Below are 23315 nucleotides of genomic sequence, written 5' to 3'. Positions count from 1 at the left end.
TCCAGGAAAGTATATTAACTTAGATTCCCAGGGAACTTTTTGGTGGCCCTGAATTAGTACAGTGACTTCATGTCAGTTTCTTTATTATGTCTATTCTGATCTATTCAAAAGTCTTGAACTATCTTAGAAAAATACATATAGCATAAGGTATAAAATAAGTGACTAGGGTAAAGGAAAAATAAGGGTAGAAAAAATAAGATGAGGTGAGAGGACTGAAGATCCCTGATCTTGTCCCAGACCAGTTAAATTAGAATCTCTCGAATAGGACTCTGGGATCTTCTCTTTAGCAGCCCTGATGACTTGCAGTCTGGCTGTAATTTAAAAGAAGACAAAGAGTGACTAACAGGATATTAGGATGTTTATTAATGTCACGGAACTTAGAGCATAGGAACTAGAGGAATGGACATTGTAAGACTAACTCTAAAAAATACACTTAAAAATAAATCTTATATTAACTAGGATCATCCCTTCTCTCACTATAACATTTCATAATCCTCTTCTGATTTCATTACCTCCCCAAACAACCCTCAAGGACATGGGAGGACTCAGTCTGTCATTTCATCCTTTGACTTTTATTCTTAACATGAGATGCAAGTTCTGGGAGGTCTTCTCTTTTCCTCTTGGCTCTATTTGTAGCCTATTGTACTATTTAGCTTGGATATTCTAGTGCTTAAGTGTGTTTTTTATGTATCACATCAAAAGGTTAAACAGATAGAAGAATCCTATATATCAGCAGCACAATCTTTTCTGTTGCTTGTGCTCTTATTATTCTCAAAACATTTTCACATGTCTCACATGAAAATTAAAAGTTAAAAATGCTAAACTTTTAAAACATAGGATTTGGTATATCATAAATATAAAAGAGACAGAATTACAGCTTAATTTTACAATGGAATTAAGAATATATTAAAAATTATACATTAAAAAAGTCTATCAGTTTACAGTGACTTCTGCTGTAGCTGTAGTTTTTGTTCAATGATGTCTGAGAAACGAGGGACTTTTTTTGAAATAGCCACACGGATGTCCTCACTCATATTCAAGCAGCTTCTGGACTTTGTTTTAAAGTGCAAAAGTGATGAAAATCCCAACTCACAAAGGTATGTAGTTGCAAATGGTATAAGGATTTCTAGAGCTGTCTTTGCCAGGCTTGGAAACACTGTGAATTGAACACACCAGAAATCCTCAAGCTTCATTGTTTCAAATTCCATTAGGATTTGGCCACTAGCTCGTAATTCAGCAAGATCATTTTTCATTAAATAACCATCATCGACAAAGTCCAGATTAAAAAGAAATGGATCCAGTATCCATTTACTTGCTTCATCAATATCTCCAACAGAGAAATATCCATGGAAGAAGTTGCTCAACTGTTGCAGGTGTAGTGTTATTTCAGCTGCAATGCATAATGCTTCATTATCTGAAGCAACAATTTCTTCAAGAAAAGGAAAGTTGGTAAAATTTCTTTTCTCAATTCGCTTTAGCCAAAATGGAAACTTTCTAACAAAAGCAGACAGCTTCTCTCTAGCTGATACTGTGTTCATCCCAGTCCTCTGCATAGATGCACTAAGTTCATTTAGGTGTTTGAATAAATCTGCAAGGTATGCTAGGTGAATTTTAAACTCTTTATTTTCAAAGCCATCAACTAAATTGCTGCTTTGGTGGTGAAGAAATTGATTTATTTCTTCATACATTTCAAAAATATGAGTAAGTATTTGGCCTCGGGAAAGCCACCTCATTTCAGTATGGAAAAGGAGGACACTATACTCTATTCCAATTTCTTCAAAAAAGGCCTGGAACAGGCGATGATTTGGAGCTCGTCCTTTGATAAAGTTTATTACCCTCACCACAGTAAAAAGAGCATCCCTTAGTTTTGTAGGCAATGTCTTTGTGACAAGTTCATGAGGGTTCAACAAACAGTGTGTGATCACAATATGAGGTACCTCTTTTTTCACACAGGAAACAAATTCTGAATTTTCTCCTAGCATAGAAGAGGCACCGTCAGTACAAACAGAGCCACATACATCAAGTGCTATCTTATGCTTCAAAAAGAAGTCTCTGAACAGATTGAACACATCTTTTCCCTTCATTGTTAACTGCAGTGGTTCACAGAACAGGAATTCTTCTGTAATCTCTCTCTCTTTTATGTATCGCACAAATGCCATCAGCTGACTGCAGTCATTCATGTCTGTTGTCTCAGCAAGCTGAATACCCACTTTAAGAGGACTGGCTTTGATATCTTCTAGAACTTGCTGTAAGATATCCTGGCTCATTTCATCAATTCTAGAATGGATCACATCATCTGATAAGGGTACCTGCTGAAGCTTCTTTTGTGCATCTGGTCCCAAAACTATTTGTGCTATTTCCAATGCACATGGTTTCACTAATTTTTCAGCTATTGTATGTGGGTTCTTTTCCTTGGCACATAAATATGCAAACTGATATGATGCCTGTAGTAAGGCATCCTCCTGAGATGCAGCTCCAAATGTTTTCGGGGTTTCACTCTGATCAGATGGTGCTGGTACATGTTTCAGGCTATTGAGATCATGCCCACCTACACCACCATGCTGTCTGTTAAAATGGTCAGAAAGTTTTGACGGTCGGAGGTCAGCATTTGAAAATACCAAGTTACACAGTACACACTGTGGGCGCTGAGTTCCATCAACCTCTGTCGTACAGGTGAACCAGTAACGAACATAGTCATCATCCCATTTGCGTTTCTTCGACATGGCACCCCAAAATTCTCACGTAGTATTCCAGAGATGTTGCAGATTTCTGCTTTGGACGTAAAATATAACCAAGACATTAAAAACCAGTGGCTAACTGAATTAAAACAAAGCAACATCACATGCCATCCTGCCATCTTTGTACCTGTCAGAAAATATCCTATAACATGTCAGTTCAAAGTACGCCATGACAGCATGGCAGTCCAACTTAAATCTAGCAAACTCATGGCTAAAGCCGTGGAATAAATGTCTTGCCAGCAAATTATATACTAGAGATTAGGGCTTATGCAAATTGTGAGTACCCTATAAGTTCTCTATTGGTGAACTGCAGTTATGGCTTAATTTGTTTTCAATGATGTATGTTCCAAACAAATCTGGTACATTTTGTATCCCCAGAAAAGGCATCTCACTACCACCCCTTCCTTACACCTTATGCCAAGGATGTATGCACACCCCCAGTTATGAACTAGTGAATACAGAAGGGAGTAATTCACTAAATACTCTGAGGGGCAGATTTTGACATCCTGGTTAGTTCTTTCTAATAGTTAAGGATTAAACAGGTCTATAAAACTGTTTGATCCTTGAGTGGCTCTGGCTCCAAACTTAAGCAGAGAATTTCAAACAGGTCTGACTAAGCCACCCTTGACATAGAAGCAGGATACATGCTATCAGTCCATGATTCACACTGTCCATATAAAAAAGCAAAACAAGTTGCTCAGGCAAAATACAACTATTGTTGTTACTGAAACTTCAGAAAAAGTTCTCTCACAGAAGAAAAGTCTTAATTACAATAGGACAGGATGTAGGCGGCAGTGGTTCTCTAGTTTAGTAAATGGAGGAATCAACTAAGTCTCTTGCTAAAGTACAGATTCTTGGACCCCACCCCCAGGTATCCTGATTGCCTAGCTCTAGAGTAGGGACCCTAAGTCTGTATCCTAAATAAGCATTTTAGATAATTCTTATGGATAGTACTTAGACCAGTAATCTCTAACAAGAGATGCCTGTCACAATCACTGGGAGGCCTTTTGAAAGTGTACATGTCCCTGTACCACCTCAGAAACTAATGAATCATCATCTCCAGAAGTAGGACAAAAGAGTCTAAAATAAAGTTGTCCAGCTGATTCTGATACACATCCTAGTACATAGACAGATTTAGAGGAATGAAACATATTCTCAAGCCAGTTCCTAGCTTATAGATATTCTAGGTTGCTAAGTAAAACTAATTGTTTTAACAAGCATTTACATTTTCTGAGTTAATGACAACTTCCTATGAAAGTTGAGGGACCTAAAAAGAAAGACATGCCTTTCTTTCTCCCTCCTGAGCGATGAGCAAAGGTATAATCCACAGGTAGGCTCAAATATACCTTAGAAAACAATTCTACCTCCTACATAAAAAAGTGATGCCCCAAGTCTCCAAAGTTCTATGCCACAAAATGTGGCTGAATTAATGTAACAAGGGAACTTTTAAATCCAAATTCCTACTTTGGCCATTAAAAAAAATCACAATAAGTAGCCAAGAATATTAACTTAAAGCACTAACTTTCTAGAGACTCTGCCAAGAATAACTAGTTGTAAAAGGTAACTAGTAAGTTGATCTGCCATAAGGTTATCATTCAGTTTAACATGGGAAGATGTCTGCCAGTCAGTAAAGACAATTTGAAGTTCAGAGTTGATCTTAAGCTTTCTTTTGTCAAGTGATAAGCCAATGGCCAGCTGTGTTTAGAACCTCTCCTAACTGATAACAAAATTATGACATGATCATAAAAAATGCTTATCTTTCTATATTCTGTTATGTATAGTTTGGGGAACAGAGGGAGTGAAGGAAAAAGCTTTACTTCTAATGATTTCTCACTAGAAATCATTATAGGACAAGAGTCCATTCCTCTGCTCTCTGACTATGCTACTCGAGTATAATTTGATTGAAGATTAACCTATTTGGAACAAAAGAATTTCTAGAAAAATTCATTTATAGTATTCTTCTCCACCCCCCTCAAAAAGGGAGAATAGGTAGCAAGAATTTTCAAGATCCTCAAAGGTGAACTTACCGCCCAAGAGACTTTCTTGTGTTTTAGAACCTCACAATTTTTACTTGCTCCTTTGTGGTATTTAGCAATCACGACATCCTAAAATATGTAAACATTAAAAAACATCACCTTATTAAGGAATTATTGTTAACTGAAACGGTGTGATAATGGTATGGTTGTGTTAAAAAAAGGTCTTCATTTATTAGAGAAACAGACTTATTTACAAATGAAATGATGCCTGGGATTTCCTTTGAAATACAGCACTTCAGCACACACACGAAATTGGGTGGAAACAGAGTAGGACTGGCCGTGAGTTGGTAACTGCTGAAGCTGGATGATGGGTACATATCATTACACCATTCTCACGCTATGTATGATGGAAATTTTCCATAATAAACAGTAAAATTAACAAAAAGGTTAACTTATTTAGGTATAATTAGTTTTTACAATGATTCTTTTGAGAGTTTGTTGAAAGCTATCTGAAGATGCAGAATGAAAGACCAGATGTAATCGAGTAAAATGTTTTGCAAGTTTATGAAAGGTAGATACGAAGTATCACAATTGAGAGGAAAAACAGTAACAAGTGAACATTCACATAACAGAAATACCTGGGGAAGGCTAACGCATCCATTTCAGCAGTGACAACACCAAAGTGCAGTTGTAAACCTAAAACTCCAAACCAAACACGATCCAGTTTGTACCTGGCCACCACCTATGCCCGTCAATGGTAGGTGCGGGTGTCCAGGGAGGCAGAAGATTGAATCATTACATTTTACATTGTTCAAAGCAAAAGCCAGGAAAGAAGAGACGGGAAGGCAATAGCTGAGCAAATGCTCCAGAGGCAAACGCCTGGGATCCTGGCTTTGTCACTTAGAGGCTGGGACCTGTCCAAGCTTCAATCTCTCAACTGGGGATGACAATGGTACCTACCTTACAGGGCTGTTGGGAGGTTTAATTATGAGCATGTATGTAAACAGCACCAGCTCGTAACTGGTAGGACCTGTTGGTGTATTACAAGGACGGAGCGTTTAGGAGGCGGCCCGGGCGAGCTAAGGACGCCGGCGGCGCGGGAAGAAGACTCTGCTCGGTCTCCACCCGCTGTCTCCGAGCCAGAGGCGCAGGCCCAAGGGATGCTCGGGATTCTTTCAGGCGCCTATTTCAGGCTCTGGTTCGCTCTCCGCTCAGGCCGGGGCCCAGCCTCCGGGCGCTGGAACCAGTCCAGGCGGTGTTTCCTCGGGTCCGACCCGCGAGCAGGACCCTGCGGGGCGCGGTAAGACAGCAGCGCCCGCAGCATCCCCGGCTCCAGCCGCGCCGGGTTCCATCCGGGTTCTCCGGGTAGCTTCCCGCCCGCAGAGCCGGCGAGGCGGGTCCCGGCGCGCAGGCGCACTGGCAAGCGGCTGCCGGCCCCGGCGGCTCGAGCAGGGAGCACGCGCGTTGGTTCTCTGTTCAGATGGTGTACGTGCGGTTGGGCATTGATTGCTTAGTGCGTCCGCCAGAAAGGATGAATCGTAGGATCTCAGGAACGGAAGGCGCTGTAAAGCTCACATAGTTCTACTTTTTAACATTCAGAGCACTGGAAATAAAATGTTATATCGTGACAGGCTTTGAGCTTGTCGATTTTAAACCTCCAATAATTAACCATTTTCTACGTGGAATCAATGAGGAAGAAGAGAAAGAAGCTCCTTCTACTTCCAAATGAAACATTCAGGCAAACGGGACACGCTGTGAACTCCATTGAGATACTAACGGTGCAGGATGAACTTGTGTCCTCTGGCCCACGCAGGTTGCCCCCCACCCCCCTTCCATTAATTACAGCATGTGGATGAATTTGCTAGGAATCATCTTCCATCTTAGAGAAACCATTTTTAATTTTATTTAAAATTCTTTTCAACAGCAGACACTTAGAGAAATAAACCCATATTAGAGAGATTTCAGAGAAGAACCCTAAAGTAGAAATGAGAAAATGTTGGAAGAAACAAACCTAACTATAGCCCTCTTTCCTATTTTGAGGGTATTTAATGAAATCACATTTTATTCATTGTTGTATAGTCAGTCTTGTGAGAAGCATCCCACAGGGCTGAGGGAGGGGGAAATGTCAAAGAATGTGGGACAGATACCTTATTTTTAGGTATTGAGGGTGAAACTGATAAAAAGATTGAGAGCCTGCTTAAAGTTTCTGTCAATGAGATAAACTGCAAAAGACCAGGCTGGGGACTTCCCTGGTGTCACAGTGGGTAAGAATCTGCCTGCTGGGCTTCCCTGGTTGCGCAGTGGTTAGGAATCTGCCTGCCAATGCAGGGGACATGGGTTGGAGCCCTGGGCTGGGAGGATCCCACATCCCACGGAGCAACTGGGCCCAAGCGCCACAACTGCTGAGCCTACACTCTAGAGCCTGTGGGCCACAGCTGTTGAGCCTACGTGCCACAACTACTGAAGCCCGGCTGCCTAGAGCCAGTGCTCCACAACAAGAGATGCCACTGAATTGAGAAGCCCACGCACAGCATGGCAACAAAGAGTATCCTCCCCCCCACCTCAGAAAGCCTGTGTGCAGCAACAAAGACCCAACGCAACCAATAAAAACCAAAAAAACAAACAAAAAACCAGGCTGGCCCAGAAACCTGGGCCTTAAATGCTAGAGAAAGGACTCAGAGACTTGGGTTTATGTCCTGGCCCCACCCCAGTGCTTTTCACTGTTAGGACTTGAGCAAGCTACCTGGACTCATTAAGTCCTTATGCTTACTGTGAAATATGGATATCATCTATTACTCACCCCATGAAATTCTTCTGAGGAGATAACATGAAAATTACAGCACATAGTTCCAGCACTCAAAAGGCAGCTATAACTGAGATGATAAAATCAAAGCTCATATCTTGAGTTATGTTCTAGATGTTACCTTTTATCCAAAATGAAACAGAAATAAGACATGATTTCAGATATTATAAAATTCTTCCTAAAATTGGAGTAAATTAGGTTTCACATTAGAGGGAACAGAAGCCCAGCAATGGTAGGTGACACATTTTTTTGAGTTAAAGCATCCTGAAATTTTCTAATTCAAATGCACAGAAGGTAACCCAGGCTTTCTGCCAGTCCTATCAACGTTGTTCTGCCAAATATTTGAAATAATGCTACAAACCATCACAGTTAAGTATTCTCAACTATATATCTTTATTGACAAAAGATAAATAAAATACAAAATAGACAGTAATATCAGACTTTATGTTGAACCATCCCATGTTAAGGTAGGAATATGAAAACATAAATTTTTGACATTCTTAAAGTAGGTAAGAATTAGATCCATTTGCATTGCTGTTTTAATTTCATACAGGTCTGAATCGAGATACCACGTATATCCATAGTACCTGACAGTTTGATTCAGTTACCCTCCCACCAGCACTATTTCTGAGATGCTAACTTAATGCAATATTCTAGTGGGTTTTGGTAGTTTAGAAAAGCCAGTGAGCTGTTAAAAGTCAATGTACTTGTGTCAGGGGTTTTAAATAGGCTGTTTTCACTGATCCCACTCTCACTGTCAGTATTATCTTCACAGTGTTCTTAGAAGAAGCCTAAAAATCATGGTGAGCTCAGTTACAAATAGCCCTACAAGCTATACTTGTAATTCTTTGAAGAAGCCTTCAACTTTAGGTTTCACTTTTTGCAAATTTTACAAAGATACCTGCTGGCTCTAAAGATTACGTACAACAGATATTCTACAATCTTTTAAAAATCTAATACTCATGATTGTTATATAAAGGCAAACACAATTAAAACGGCAATTAGCATCACAAACCATATCCTATATGACACAGGAAAAGATTTGCGTGTCTAAACACTCATGTCCAGAATCATATAAGAGCTAGTACTGATCAGTCAACACTGACTCAAGGGTGACAAAATAGTGTTTTTTTCTATTCAAAGGCTAACACATTTAGTTCTAAGTGTAAGGTTCAAGGAAATGTTTTCAAAATAAAAAACGTATAACCAAGTGGAAAACAGAATTATTACAATGCAGATTGACTTTAGGGATAAAGTTATTCACATGTTCCACAGATTTCCTTTTGGTAATCCAAAGGATATAGGATATTAGCTTCAGATCAGAAAAATCTGAGGAGGCAAAAAGAAATGATTATCAAATAACTATAATTATAGTTACTACTAATTAAAAACAATGAAGCCCTTCTTTTGAGAAAGAGTAATTAATTGCCTTCAGAATGAGTGCTAACACTAGATAAAGGGCCATAAAAATTGAGGAAATAAAGTTTGAAACTTAATAAATAAATGTTGAGAAGATATTCATGATACGTGGAAAGCCAAGTCTTTTTTTCCACGTCACTAATATAAAATTGGAAATAAAATCTTAATCTGCACTTAATGTACCGCTTTTTGTTTTTTCTTCTCTGTTTCTTCAGTGTGGAAAGGAATGAATTTACTATGAGTCTTCTGGATGCTTTATTAAAGTCAGGCAGCAAGGAGAGTAGATATGGATTTTTCCATTGATAAAAATCAGCAGAGTCTATCTTGGGTGACCATCTGTGACCAGTCACTATTGTCCAAGGAAGGAGGCCATGGGGTCATCTGGCCTCTGACGTTTCATTCTGTAGGCCTCCATTTCCTCTTCAGTGGGTTCCCGAGTTTCATATATGCTATTGTAAGGCCGCTTCCTCTCATCAATCTGCATGATCTCCTTGACGTGAAGAAGACGGGCCTCCTCTGCATTCAGTGCCTGTAATGAGAAGACAGACATGAGTACCGTGGCTCTACATCAGATATCTTCTGTTCAAAAGTGGCAGAGTACCAAAAGACCCCACTGACTGTGACTTGCTACATCAAAACACTAGATTGCCTGAAAGAACTTGGGAGTCAGCCCTTTCACTGTCAAGCTACAACTAATCACTATTTGGCTCATATATTTTAACAGGGCACAAAACATTCTATGACATTTTCAACGGTGAAGAAATTTTATTTAACAACAAAAACTGAATGAGGTTCATTTTTACTGGCAGAAGCCAGCAACTGATGCTTTTGGTGGAGACTGCAATTCTGACGTTTCCCAAGACTTTCTGAAACTTACAAATTATAGAGCTAGATGGCAATTCTCTCTGGGGAACATGTCAATAACTCTAAAATAACAGCTATACCAAGCATTTTTCTTCTGTGCATTCGTGATATTCAACAAATAGTTCAAAAAGCAGCCCATACCAAGACACACAAAATCTCCATTTGTATTCTAGACCTGATTGGTGACCTGAGCAAATCACCCAGAGTAAGGGCTCGTTTGCTTATTTTTAAAATGAGCTTGGAAACAGGACTAGATAGTTTCCTAAGGTCCCTACAAATAAAGAATACCACGGTCACTTTTACGATCTATTTAGCCGTCACAGAGTACCTTTTTCAATTTTTCATGTTTCTTTTCTTCGTCATCACTCTCTGAGCTGCTCTTTCGATGCTTCCTCTTCTTCTTCTTCTTCTTCTTTTTCTCCTCTTTTAGTTTTTCCTGATGCATCTGATAGGGAGGATTGAAATATAGTGTTGTTAATGCAAAAACAAGTTCTAGTGCAGGTTTTAAAGTCTTCCCTCCAAGACTTAAACACTGAGGACAAATGATCATGGACTTACCTCCATGAGGGTTTGAGGTTTTTTCACAGATTCTTCTCCAGTTGTATCATTTATAATACATTCCTCTGAATTCTGTGGAAAAATATATGTAATCTAACTTAAGAGTCATAGTTACCAATCATCTAAGAAAAAGTTAAAACTTGAAGCATAAAGATACATGTTTCATACAAATTTTAACTTAATAGCTTTGGCTGGTTTTCACTTTTAAGAACTAGTGGACAATTACTTACAGCAATCTCCTTCCCAGCTTCTCCAGTACAATAGGAATACTTGAAAAAAGAGTGACAGCATTTGTATCCCCATCGGCCTTCTTTCCAGTAAGATCCCCAGATATGCTGCAGAGAGAGAGAGAGCAAGAGAGAGAGGGGTTATTTAAAAAGGAATCTGAAACTAGGGTCTCTCATATACGATTTTTTTAAAATTCTATCATTAATTTTATTATTTTAAGAAACTGAAGCATAGTTGTTTTACCACATCGTGTTAATTTCAGGTGTCCAGCCCAGTGATTCAGTTACACACACACACACACACGTATGTGTTTATATATATATTCCTATTCTTTTTCAGATTTTCTCTTATAGGTTATTACAAAATATTGAGTATAGTTCCCTGTGTTATACAGTAGGTCCTTGTTGGTTATTCCTATATACTGGTGATAAAAGGAGGAAAATTAAGGGGATTCTAGGGCTACCTAACAGGGAGATGGTGTGGTTACAATGGTCTTACATTCTATTCCCCCCCAAAATTAAAAAATTTAGGCTATCTGACTTCTCTTGAAAAATTTAGGATTAGGAGTTTCTGGGTCCACATTCCCACTTGTCAATAACTGGCTGTTGCTGACCAGTGGATGCCCCTATTAAACAGGGCTTGTGTTCTCTAGTTTGTAAAATCTGCCTGGCTCATTTTACTCACATGTGATTACTGGCGTGGCTCCTATTAGGCAGCTAGGTTTTGACTCTTACTTAGAGAGACAAGTGTAGTTTGGGTACTTCAAAAGAATAGCGAATTATATGCTTTATCATGTGATGCAATATGACATATACTATATCATCTCTGAAGTGTTCCTCTCAAAATATTTAACTTATATCCAATCAAGCCTTTAGACCTGAATTCCTGTTTATAGGAAATACAGGGAATACAGGAATAAGTTATATGATATCACTAGGAACCAGTCAAATACAGAATATGAGACAGTTTACAAGATAACTGGCATGATCTGTTAGTCACTGTCATGAAAAAGGGGAGATACATGTAGAAAAAAGAGAGATAACAACCAAATAACAATCAAACTGTAAACTATGATTGGATTCTGTGTCTCTCTCACACACAAAACAACCCCCTCACCCCTGGAACCAAAAAACCCCAAACAGCTATATAAAGGTATTCTGGGGTATATTTTGTAAAATGTGAGTAAGGACGAGAGATTAGGTGATATTAAGGCATTAATGTCAAATTTTCTGAAGTGAGATAATGGTAATGCAGTTATATAGGAGAGCATCCTTAACTTTACAATACATGATACATACAGTATTATGGGTGAAATGTCATGATATCTGTAATTTCCAAATGTTCAGTCAAAAAAATGCACAGTTATACACACATACCACTAGACAAGGCATATATGGTTATCTGTAAAAAAAAAAAAAATCTGAATCTAGATGGAGGGTACATGGGTGAATATAACAGTATTCTTTCACATTTTGGGAAAATTTCATAAAACAGCAATGGTACAGCCAGTGTTGCAAACAGTATATTTCTCAAAAAACTAAAAGTAGAACTACCATATGACCCAGCAATTCCACTCCTGGGTATGTATCTGATAAAAACAAAAAAACTAATTTGAAAAGATACATGCACCCCAATGTTCACAGTAGCAATATTTACAATTGCCAATATATGGACGCAACCTAAGTGTCCATCAACAGATGAATGGATAAATAAGATGATATATATATATAATACAATGGAAAACAACTCAGCCATAAAAAAAAACAAAATTTTACCATCTGCAGCAACATAGATGGACTTGAAAGGCATTATGCTAAGGGAAATAAGTCAGAGAAAGACAAATACTGAATGATATCACTTCCATGTGGAATCTAAAAAATACAACAAACTAGTGAATATAACAACAAAAAAGCTGACTCACAGATATAGAGAACAAACTAGTGGTTACCAGTGGAGAGGAGGGTAAAGGCAGTATAGTGGGGAGTGGGGGTGTGTGTAGTGGAAGGTATAAACTATTGGGTGTAAGACAGGCTACAAGGATGTACTGTATAATGCAGGGAATATAGCCAATATTTTGTAATAACTGTAAATGGAGTATAACCTTTAAAAATTGTATTAAAGGACTTCCCTGGTGGTGCTAGTGGTTAAGAATCCACCTGCCAATGCCGGGAACACGGGTTTGAGCCCTGGTCTGGGAAGATCCCACATGCCTGAGGAGTGGCTAAGCCTGTGCACCACAACTACTGAGCCTGCGCTCTAGAGCCCTCAAGCCACAACTGCTGAGCCCATGTGCCACAACTACTGAATGAAGCCCATGCACCTAGAGCCCGTGCTCTGCAACAAAAGAAGCCACAGCAGTGTGACGCCTGCTCACTGCAACGCTCGCCGCAACTAGAGAAAGCCTGCGCACAGCAACAATACTCAACACAGCCAATACATAAATAAATAAATAAATTAAAAAAATAAATAAAAATAAAAACTGTATTAAAAAAATAAGACAAAGTTAAAATGCAAAAAACAAAACACAACACAACAATGATTTACTAATGAAAAATACAATCCAGAACAAAATGCTAACAAGGACACAAAAATAGTTCTGGTTCAACACATACTGTATGATTGTGGATCTTCACATCCTCCTCGTACTTGGAGCAGGCGACAGCCCTCTCCTGTCCTTTGATGACTGTGCCGTGTCTTGAGTACTCCACGTAGTCTTCAGTCTGAGCTAAAAGCAATTCAGCTGGAGGGGCATCCAAGTGTTCTTGGCCACCATACTAAAAGGAAGTTGAACATTATTAAATACATTTTACAAAGATTTGCATTCAAATATCAACTGAAGGTTTATTTCTAATCAGAAAGATTAGTGGACTATTCTTCATGGGCTTTGTTATACAAAACACAGTGCAAAAAAAAAATGCCACCAAATTTTCACAGGCAAATAAAAGCTGTGACTCATCTGTTTGAGTGTGGTAGATTACAAAATGCTCATAAAATGCCCCTTATCCTGTATGCATGCCCATTTGCCACATGACTTTGCTGTTCCATTGCTTGCATCTGGCTGGGCCTGGCCATGCTACTTGTTCTGGCCTGTGGAATATTGGCAAATATGATGTAAGCAAAGGCTTGAAAAACACTTGTGCACTGGGACACACTTTGTTGCTAGTCTCTGGTATCCTGAGAATGCCAAGTAAAGAAGCTGGGCTATCCTATCAGGGGATGAGAACCTATTTGGAGCAGAGATGAGTTGTTCCAGGTGAGGCCTTCTCAGGACAGGTAAGGTCTGCTAACTGCTAGAAACCAAAGTGAGGCCATTCGAGATCATCCAGCTTCAGATAGGCAGGCTCAGACCAGGAGACCCAGCTGACATACAAAATGATGAGAAATAAGAAATGTTTATTTTAAACTATTAAGTTTTAAGGTGGTTTGTTTTGCTGCAAAAGCTCACTGATATAGCTATACCGATACTGTATACCAATTGATTGCATCAATGGAAGGAAAGGACTAATCCTAATGGATTAAAACAGACGGTGTACTGTATTCCAAATGTAAATCAAATGTTAACTGGTAATTTCTATTTAAGGAATGTTTTCCTTTAGCAGTTTGGTCCAAATTACCTTTTCCAGGATGCTTTCTTTCTGCTGTTCTTTGAAGTCTTCTTTCTTGACTTTGAAGGACTTATACAACAGCTCTAGTTTTGTAGGATCGGCTTGCAGATGCACCTCAGACCCCTTGTCATAGGCTTCCCAAGCAAACACTAGGGTAATTAAAAACATCGTAATGAGTTGTCAGCTACACTGTCTGCACGCTTCCCGAAAACAAGCTTTAAAAGATGCCCCCAAATTTCTTATGAGCTGATACAAAATACCTTGAGATAGAGGAAACACTTACATTGTGTCTGAGCCATTGAAATGGTATCACCTGTGTATCTAACAAAGTTATCTCCAGCATAGCTCACTCTGTAAACACAAATTTAAAAAAAAAATTGTTTCAGCGATTGAATTCTTCAAGAAAATTCTTTTTGGACCCGACCACAGGTGATGCTCATTTTAATTCAGACTGCGTTTTATGAATAAAAACTCCCTGGGGAATTCCCTGGTGGCGGAGTGGTTGAGACTCTGTGCTCCCTATGCAGGGAGCCTGAGTTTGATCCCTGGTCAGGGAACTAGATCCCACATGCATGCCACAACTAAGAGTTTGCATGCTGCAACTAAGAGTTTGAATGCCACAACTAAGGAGCAGGTGAGCCACAGCTAAGGAGCCTGCCTGCTGCAACTAGGACTGGGTGCAACCAAATAAAACACACAAAAAACCCCCAACCACCCCCAAAACCCCTTCCCCTCCCCCACCTTGAAATCTTTACATTGAGTTTGGTACTTACTCATCTGGATTCTTTCCTGCATTGGCATAGGGATTCTCTCTCATCGCTCTAGTTTTGGGATCATAGTAAGCAGAATTTGGATCTAAATTCCGCAAATACTAGTAAGGAAAAAAATGTTTTAAGACTGTGTTAATGTTTACTTTCATTAAAGAAGATTTCAGCAGACCAGTAGGAGGAGTCAATTAAATGTGTGTGTGTATGTCTGGGGTACAGCTGAAGAGAAAGAAATCCAGAACGATACTAACCTTGGAATGACTGACTATATATTACCCATATACCACCAAGATACCATGAGTAGACAAAATTTAGGCTGGGAAGACAAATATTTTTTGAATATGTATGTTAAGTTGGTAAGGCTTACTTTTGCAATATCTTCTCGAATCCTGAGATTCCGGACAGTAATTCGTCTCTTAGAGTCGAAATTCTGTCCAGGCATGTCAATATCATCTGCATATTTATCTTCATCCTCATCTTCACTGTTATGATCTTTTTCCTGAAAGAAGAAGAGAAAGGGGGAAAAATTTAAGAAAAAAGGAGGAGCATCTATTTCTTGTTTTCCCTTTAAGCAAACCCTTACTCGTTGTGTTCTTTAAACCTATTATTATTATGAATTATATATTAATATTGGCCACCAAAAATTTAAAAATTTAATGTATATCCAGATAGGGCACATATTTACTACCGTCTGAGAGTTTGGTTCCTCTTCTCCCCACTGGTGTTTTGGAGAATTCTGTGTTGTGAAAGAAGGAAATGAATTTGTAATTTTATTCCACTGAATCAACTGATTATTTAACACTTTAAAAGCATAGTTAAAATAATATAACAAATTTAACTGAACAAATTCTCATAATTCTTACTTGTAGAGAGCACTTAAGTTTTGAATACAAGTATGTCATTGTGAATAGTTAATTTTATTAGACTGTCTACAAATCCAAAATTTCCATTGATGATAGGATTATAATCACACAAACATAACAGAAAGCTTACATTGATCAATATACCTAATAAACATTCATTTCACATGTGTTCATCTTCAAACATAACATTTTCACTATTTTTCTATTAAGGCCAAAAAGAAAAGTTACCAGGATCATGTAATAAGTATCTTTAGAGCCAAAACAGCCTTTGTAGAATTTGGGCAATGAAGAAATCTATTCAGGTGACAAGATATTATGATTTAAGGAGAATGTGAAATCCTTGCTTCAAAGACACTCTTCTTCATTAGCAATTGGTCAGGATATTCTCTGACTCCACAGAATGCCTAGAGCAAAGTGCTTAGTGCTTTATCATGTCCCTTTAAAAAGGCTTCACAGGTTAAAAAGAATACCTTATAGGGGGACGTGGAAATGTGTGTATAAAAATATACATACACACACATAGTATATTGGCGGAAGCAAAAATTTGTATAGCCTTTCTGAACACTAGCTAAGTGATAAGTCATTGAATTTTAAATATACATATTCAGTGCACCAATAATTACACTTTTAGGGATTTATCATAAGGAAATAGTATGCCTATTATATAAAGATGTATGTATAAGAATCGAGTGTTGTGTATTGTACAAATAATTGGGAAAAAAACAAATCAACAAGAGCTGATTGGTTATATAAATTACTGCACTCAATAAACACTGAACCACCATTAAAGCGATTCTGTCCAAAGTGCAGAAAAATACGTATACTTTGCTACCTTTTTTTGTTTGAAGGAAAAAAAAAGAGGGAAAGATGGGAATAAGATTACATATTTGTTTGTATTTACACAAGAAAACTGAAAGGATCTGTAAGAAAAATAAAAAAGGTTATGGGGAGGTGAGGTTTAGAGATAGGGTGGATGGAGGCAGGCGTGGTAGACTTCACTGCACATCTGTCTTCTTCAATTATTTTGATTATTGAACCATGTGAATTTATATAAAAATAAATGTTATAGGTCTACATTTAATGATATAGAGAACAAGTTCTCCTTGCATTGAATATTGTTTAATTGAAAGAGTAGGTGATAAACAAGTATGTAAAGATGAATCCAGTTAAAAAACATGTTGTTGTTATAATCACACGCATACATGGATATACGTGAGGGGGTGGACTAGGACAAGGAAAGGCCTACTTCAAAATGTTAACAGTTAACACAGGATATTTTTCTTCTTTATAATTTTCTATATATTTTTTCTGAGTATGTGTTACCTTCAAAATTAGAAACGCTTAAAAATTTTTTTTTGGGAGTTCTTACAAGTTGCTAGTTTAACAAAAGACATTTATATTGCTATACAGACAGCTAAATCTCTATAGTAGACATGGCTCTTCTATATGTAGTTAATCTTCATATCCAAATGGGCAAAATTCGTCAATCCCTTACATACATTTAAGTATGCTTACCAGGAAAATAAATTATGTTTACAAGAGACAACAACAGAAAAAGGCCCTCTTCTTTTTTCCCAGAGCTGGTAATGATTAACAACAATCACAACAATAGTTACCAATTACCAAGTGTTTACTCTGTGATATGTATGCTAAGCCTGGGGGGGGGTAGTGGGTAGGGTAGCTGTTGTTCTGTCAGCTTTAGAGATGATAAACTGAGGCTCAGAGAGGCAAATTAATTTTTCTAGGACCATCTAGCTAGCCAGGAGCAGAGCTGGATTTTAACATCATCTGTCTGTTAACTTGTGCTTTGAACCTGCCTGATAGGTAGCCTCTATGACTGCTCACTTGGTGATTAACTTACCTAGTTTTGTTTCCTTTCTAATTATACTTGCTAAGGGTCCCTTTTAGAAATTTAAACTTGACAACTCGAAAATGTTTATCATTTACTTATTCCATAGTTTGTTAAAAAGAAACTTTCACAACTCTAATCAGCAAAATATACTTTAACGATTAAGTTGACTAACCAGGAAAAAAAAAAAAAAGGAAAAAACCCTATCTGCAATAGATCTATTTTCTTAGTTTGAAAATCCTTTTTGTCTAGCTACAAAATTATCACATGCTCATTATGGAAAATGTGGGAAATACTGACGTAACTAAATAGAAAGAAAAACTGACTAATTTTATATTAAATGAGAACTGGTGTTCTGGTCATCTTCCCTGTGTGGTAATATCATATTTTACATGTGTCACTAAAACATAAGTGTTATTCAGTGTTGTTCCTAAGTTTTGATAAAAGCCATTTTAAGAGCTATGAACATTCTATCATGCAGAGGAAGGATAGCTCACTTTACTCATTCCCTACTAAACTATTTCAATTTCTTGCTGTTGTAAAAAGTGCTGCAATGAACATCTTTATGCATAATGGTTTTTCTGAATACTAGAAGATTTTTAGGATGGATGGATCTACTAATTTAATTCCAGAAAAGGTATATAAGTGTTTTATGGCAATATTCTCCCCAAAATGACTGCATCAATTTATAGTCCCATGAACCCTGTGTCAGTTTTACTCTTTCCCCTTGATAGCACCCCTCTCTCTCAAATCATTTTTAACTGGAATTTTTGTTTCAATCTTCATTTTTTGTTTACTAAGAGTATGAATTTTTTTTTAAAATGATCATTTTACTACTTACAGCCTGTTCCACTAATTTTCCTGAGGCTAATTCTTCTTGGAGTTTTTGGGCTTTCAGCGTTCGTTTTGCCTAAGAAAAAAGAAACATTCGAAATTTACTTACAACATTCAACTGAACATTTAATTTTTATAGGTGTAAAAGCTTATTGCTTTCAGAAAAGATCACTGGACAAGGTAATGTCTTGTAGCTCTAGACCTCTGGCTCCTAAAGAACAGGAGTTACAGGGAATTCCCTGGCAGTTCAGTGGTTAAGATTCTGTGCCCTCAGTACTGAGGGCCCAGGTTCGATCCCTGACTGGGGAACAAGCTGCATGGCATGGCCAAAAAAACAAACAAAAGAAACCCCTCAAAACACAAAAATGAGTCGGATCCAATTGGCCATATTTACACAGAACTCCTGTTTGAACCAGGCATTAATGTGAACTGAACTAGACAACACCAGGGGTAAACTGCAGAGAGCAAGCCCTGCTGACAAGGTGCCACCTGACTCAAGATGACTGACTCTTCCAGGCTGGCCCAGGATTACCACATGTTTCATTGTTCAAGAAAAGATAAAATTCAGATTTTTATGTGAAATCCCATGATTTTAAATGTTAATTCTACTTAAAAAAAACAAAAACAAAAAAGGCAGTGTTGGAGTGAAATCTTAACAGAAAAAATTGAGGTTAAAATTAATTAAAATTCAATTTTCTGAAATGAGTTATCCTATTCCCCTTCCATCACCCTCAAATACTATGTGAGACAACTATAAAACAGGCCCATAGGCAAGATACAGTCTGGGGGCCAAGAGTTTATAACCTCAGAAAGCCAAAAGCTTTGGACACTAATCTGTTCTTATGCTTCCAGTATTTTCTGAAACTTAAGTCAGGGAGTAAAGGACAATACAAGAATGAAATAAAAAGAAATTGCTGCCAAATAGGGCTAGCACACTGTTTATTTCACTATTCAGTTAGGCTTACCACTACTACAATAATAAAAATGCCATCATTTTTATACTGCTTAAAGACTCAAATAAAGAGGTGCTAAATTAGAGCTACAGCAGAATGTATATTCTTTAAGGATAGCAGGAAAGCAGTGCACTGTGCTCACCAGATCAACTTTGGCATACTCTTCTACAATTTTCATGTGTTCTTCTGGATTGTAGCCATTCCACCGATCCCTCTTCCCATCGTAGTCAAACATCAGCTGAGGCTGGACATGTTCATCTGGAGCTATATTAGTACCTGTAAATTTTGCTCCAACTCGCCTAGGTCTCTGGAAAACAGAATTAAGGTTAAATCTGTACCTGTAGCCCAGAGAAAAATTTCATGTAATCTTTATACAGAGCAGATGTGAACATACCATGGGACTTTATGGTTTATTCAATTATCAGTTAGTCTTCCAGCTAAAAATTTTGATGTTGCTGAACTAATTTCATTCAAATTATTTTTATTTAACTTGTACCTAAATATAGGTAATTAAAAAATTAGAATTAAGTTCTCTGACAGGAATAAAGAAAGAGACTCGCTGACAACAGTTTCCAAAATTCTCAAAGGAGAACTTACCTCAAAGCAGTCTTTCTTTTTGTGTGTCATGGCTCCACAGTTTTCACATGCTCCTTTGCGGTACTTAGTAGTTATGGAATTCTATAAATGGATATAAAGAAAAACAAAGAAAATTTTTATCTAAGAGTGTTAAAAATAACTTTGGCTCTCCTTACTATATTGTCTAGTGAAATGATTTATTCATTAAGAGGAAAACCAGTTAGAATCTCCACTTTTACAAATGAGAAAGTTTAAAGACTTCAGCAATATCAAATATATAAAATATAGAAGCTAGAGTAGTATGTATTGTGAATTTTAATACCAGAGAAAAGGTCATGTAATCTGTTTGTACTTTATATATAATATTGCATTAGAGGTTCTTTTATTAAGTTCTTAAAAATCTCCATTTCCACATGCATATACACAGGTTGCATACGTACATCTTTTACACCCCTCTTATACCATTCTCCAGATGAGCTGAACTGCTTCTGTTTCTCTGGCTGTGGTCTCTGGTGCTTTAAAGTAGGTCTTTTTGATGGATCAATATACCATGGCACTGAAGAAATATACTGAGGAATATGAGGATTGATGTCTCTGTAATAAAATAAATTTTCCTTTTTTACAGAATGAATTTGAAAAATAATTGATATTATAATTACAAAGCTAGCCTATACAGAATCTAAGAATAGAGATATTGCAGTGGGATTTTGTAAGTCCATTATTATATGATTACTAAACCTTAAACATATGAGTTTGATAAAATAAATAAAAACGAAAATGATGGAAATGGTAAAGATGGCTTCCTGTCAAAGCAAAGGATGGGAAATCGGTAAACTAAGTAGACATGAATTTGAATTCTCAATGAACAGATCTTGCAAAAAATTGAAGTACTTACTTTCCTTCTTCATCAACTTCTGCAGGGGCATTACCCAATTTTCGTTGTTCTTCTAGCTCCTTCTTCTTTCTCCAGTCCTCTCTGGTCATCTTCTTTGGTTCCTCCAAAGTCATTTCTTTGGACCCCGACAGGGGGGCCGCATTAACTGCATCCACAGCTGCAGCTGACATGGTTATCTGGCCTCCTCTATGAAAAGGAAGAAATATCTATTAGTATAAACTAGGCCTTCGTGAATTCACCAGTGAAACTATCAAAAGTACACCCTAGTAACACATACTGTAGGTTATACAGAATGTTTCATATGTTCTTAGTCTTTCATAGTATCTGTAAGGGAAAGGTCTCTTTCCCATCCACAAAAATCTTTATATACTGTTGAATTTTTCCCTCTCAACTCTAATTTATAAATGGAGAGACATACACATGTATTTAAAATTTCAGGGACTTCCCTGGTGGTGCAGTGGTTAAGAATCTGCCTGCCAATGCAGGGGACATGGGTTTGATCCCTGGTCTAGGAAGATCCCACATGCCGTGGAGTGGCTGAGCCCATGTGCCACAACTACTGAGTCTGCACTCCAGAGCCCGCGAGCCACAATTACTGAAGCCCGAGGACTCTAGGGCCCAAGTGCTCTAGGGCCCGTGCTCCGCAACAAGAGAAGCTACTGCAATGAAAAGATGAGGAGCCTGAGGGCCACAACGAAGAGTAGCACCCCCACCCCTGCTCACCACAGCTAGAGAAAGCCGGCATGCAGCAACAAAGACCCAATGCAGCCAAAAAATAAAATTAAAAAATTTCATGACTTTTTCTTTCACATATATTCCTGAATTCCTCTCTACATATGTCTCAAACTTTTCTACCACACTAGCCCTTAATGACTACACAGGGTCCTATCTCTGTTCCTTTGAAAGACTGGACGCTTGAAGATTACATATATTCATTGTCTCTATTTCCTCATCTTCTACTCCTCTTCTAAATCACGCTGATTTAGTTCCTACCCCCTCCCCCCACTCCAAAGATACCACCAAGTTATCAATGTGCCTAGTCCTCTGGACATTTTTCAGTTCTGTTCCTCCTCCTTTTGATATATTCTTATCCATTGGCTTATGTGACACTATACTCTTGGTTTTTCTTGTACTCCTCTGCTTCTCCTGTATCCTTTGTAAGTTCATTCATTTCTGCCCAGCTGTTTAATTTTAGATTCCACAAGGCTCAATCTTAGGGCCTCCTTCATAACTCTAAACAACACCAGAGGACAAGCTCATCTATTTCCAAGGTGTCAATAGCCACAATACACAACTGTTGGCTCTCCAATTTATTTCTCTACCCCAGGCCTTTTATCTGAGCTTCAGATAAATACATTCCAATTGCTTACTTTAAAGAATCAATACCTCCACTTAAGATGTCTCAGAGAAACCTGAACTCAACAAATCTTAATTCGGTCATAATCTTCTCTATGAAATCTAATCTTCCACTGTTCCTTCTCTTGATGAAAGACACCACCATCCATCCCTTTTCATAAGTGTTCCAGCTAATTCCCATACCTATTTCATCACTAAGTACTGCTATTTTCACCCTCTGAATATCACTCAAATTCATCTAGTACTTCTACTATCAATAACCTTAGTGTTAATTACTTTCCCCTACTAGTCTCTTCCGATTCCCTCCAATCAGTTCTCCACATTGCAGTGTTATTTTTTTCAAAACACAAATTTGCTCATATCATGCCCCACTACCCAAGCTTAAAACCTTCTAATGCAGCGCTGTCCAAGAGAAACAGAACACCAACCCTATGTGTCATTTAAAATATTCCGTAGCCATATTAAAAAGTAAAAAGAAACAAGCAAAATTATTTTTGCAATATTTAACCCAATATGCCAAAATATTATCATTTCAACATAGGAAAAAATCTGTTTAGACTTATAAAAACTAAGTCTTTAAAATCTGATCTGGATTTTACACGTATTCAGACTAGTCAACATTTCAAGTGCTTAAGAACCACAAACAGTTAATAGCTACTATATTGGATAGTTCATCTCCAATGGCATTTTATAATTCTTTAAAATTCACTGAAGACACAGTCCTGGTCTGACTGGGCACAACTGAGAGTACCACGATTGAGGCCTAGGACGGCGACTTCCTTCTCGGTCCCGGTTCCCTCCTCAACCTGGCGTTCATCAATCCGGTGAGAATATTTCTAAGAATTAGGAGCCTTTGATCCACTTCCTGGGGTTGTGCACCTTCACCCTCTTCCCTTCCCTAAATTCTCACAATATCTCCTTACCCCGTCCTGTCGCTGCTGACCCCAAGACAGCCGGACACGAAGGAAGTCGACCATCAATGTTTACTTCCTCACTTCCTCCCTCTCCCGGCAGCCACCGCGGCACCTTCC

General features: G+C 38.0%; 2 protein-coding genes across 3 annotated transcripts; both read right to left on the bottom strand.

Moving 5' to 3' along the window:
- Positions 1–363: 363 nt before the first annotated feature.
- FAM200C (family with sequence similarity 200 member C) lies at positions 364–6079 on the bottom strand. Of its 2 annotated transcripts, XM_057729741.1 has the most exons (3): positions 5675–6079; positions 4766–4843; positions 364–2769 (listed from the first exon to the last, which is right to left on the bottom strand). In XM_057729741.1, exon 3 carries the CDS (start codon positions 2721–2723, stop codon positions 939–941), a length of 1785 nt encoding a protein of 594 aa, XP_057585724.1. In that variant the 5' UTR covers positions 2724–2769; positions 4766–4843; positions 5675–6079; the 3' UTR covers positions 364–938. The 2 variants fall into 2 exon arrangements, with proteins under 2 accessions (XP_057585724.1, XP_057585730.1); XM_057729747.1 differs by lacking the exon at positions 4766–4843.
- Positions 6080–7886: 1807 nt separating this feature from the next.
- SLU7 (SLU7 homolog, splicing factor) lies at positions 7887–23315 on the bottom strand. Its single transcript, XM_057729759.1, has 16 exons — positions 23208–23315; positions 20929–21114; positions 20474–20627; positions 20055–20135; positions 19600–19764; positions 18512–18580; positions 15647–15694; positions 15326–15457; positions 14965–15062; positions 14475–14542; positions 14201–14340; positions 13199–13360; positions 10589–10693; positions 10359–10430; positions 10129–10245; positions 7887–9465 (listed from the first exon to the last, which is right to left on the bottom strand). Exons 2-16 carry the CDS (start codon positions 21096–21098, stop codon positions 9286–9288), a joined length of 1761 nt encoding a protein of 586 aa, XP_057585742.1. The 5' UTR covers positions 21099–21114; positions 23208–23315; the 3' UTR covers positions 7887–9285.

Source organism: Hippopotamus amphibius, chromosome 1 (genome assembly GCF_030028045.1).
Source record: "Hippopotamus amphibius kiboko isolate mHipAmp2 chromosome 1, mHipAmp2.hap2, whole genome shotgun sequence".
NCBI classification, from domain to species: domain Eukaryota; kingdom Metazoa; phylum Chordata; class Mammalia; order Artiodactyla; family Hippopotamidae; genus Hippopotamus; species Hippopotamus amphibius.
Note: the sequence above shows the minus strand (reverse complement) of the source record. Positions and strands in the feature narration are given on the sequence as shown.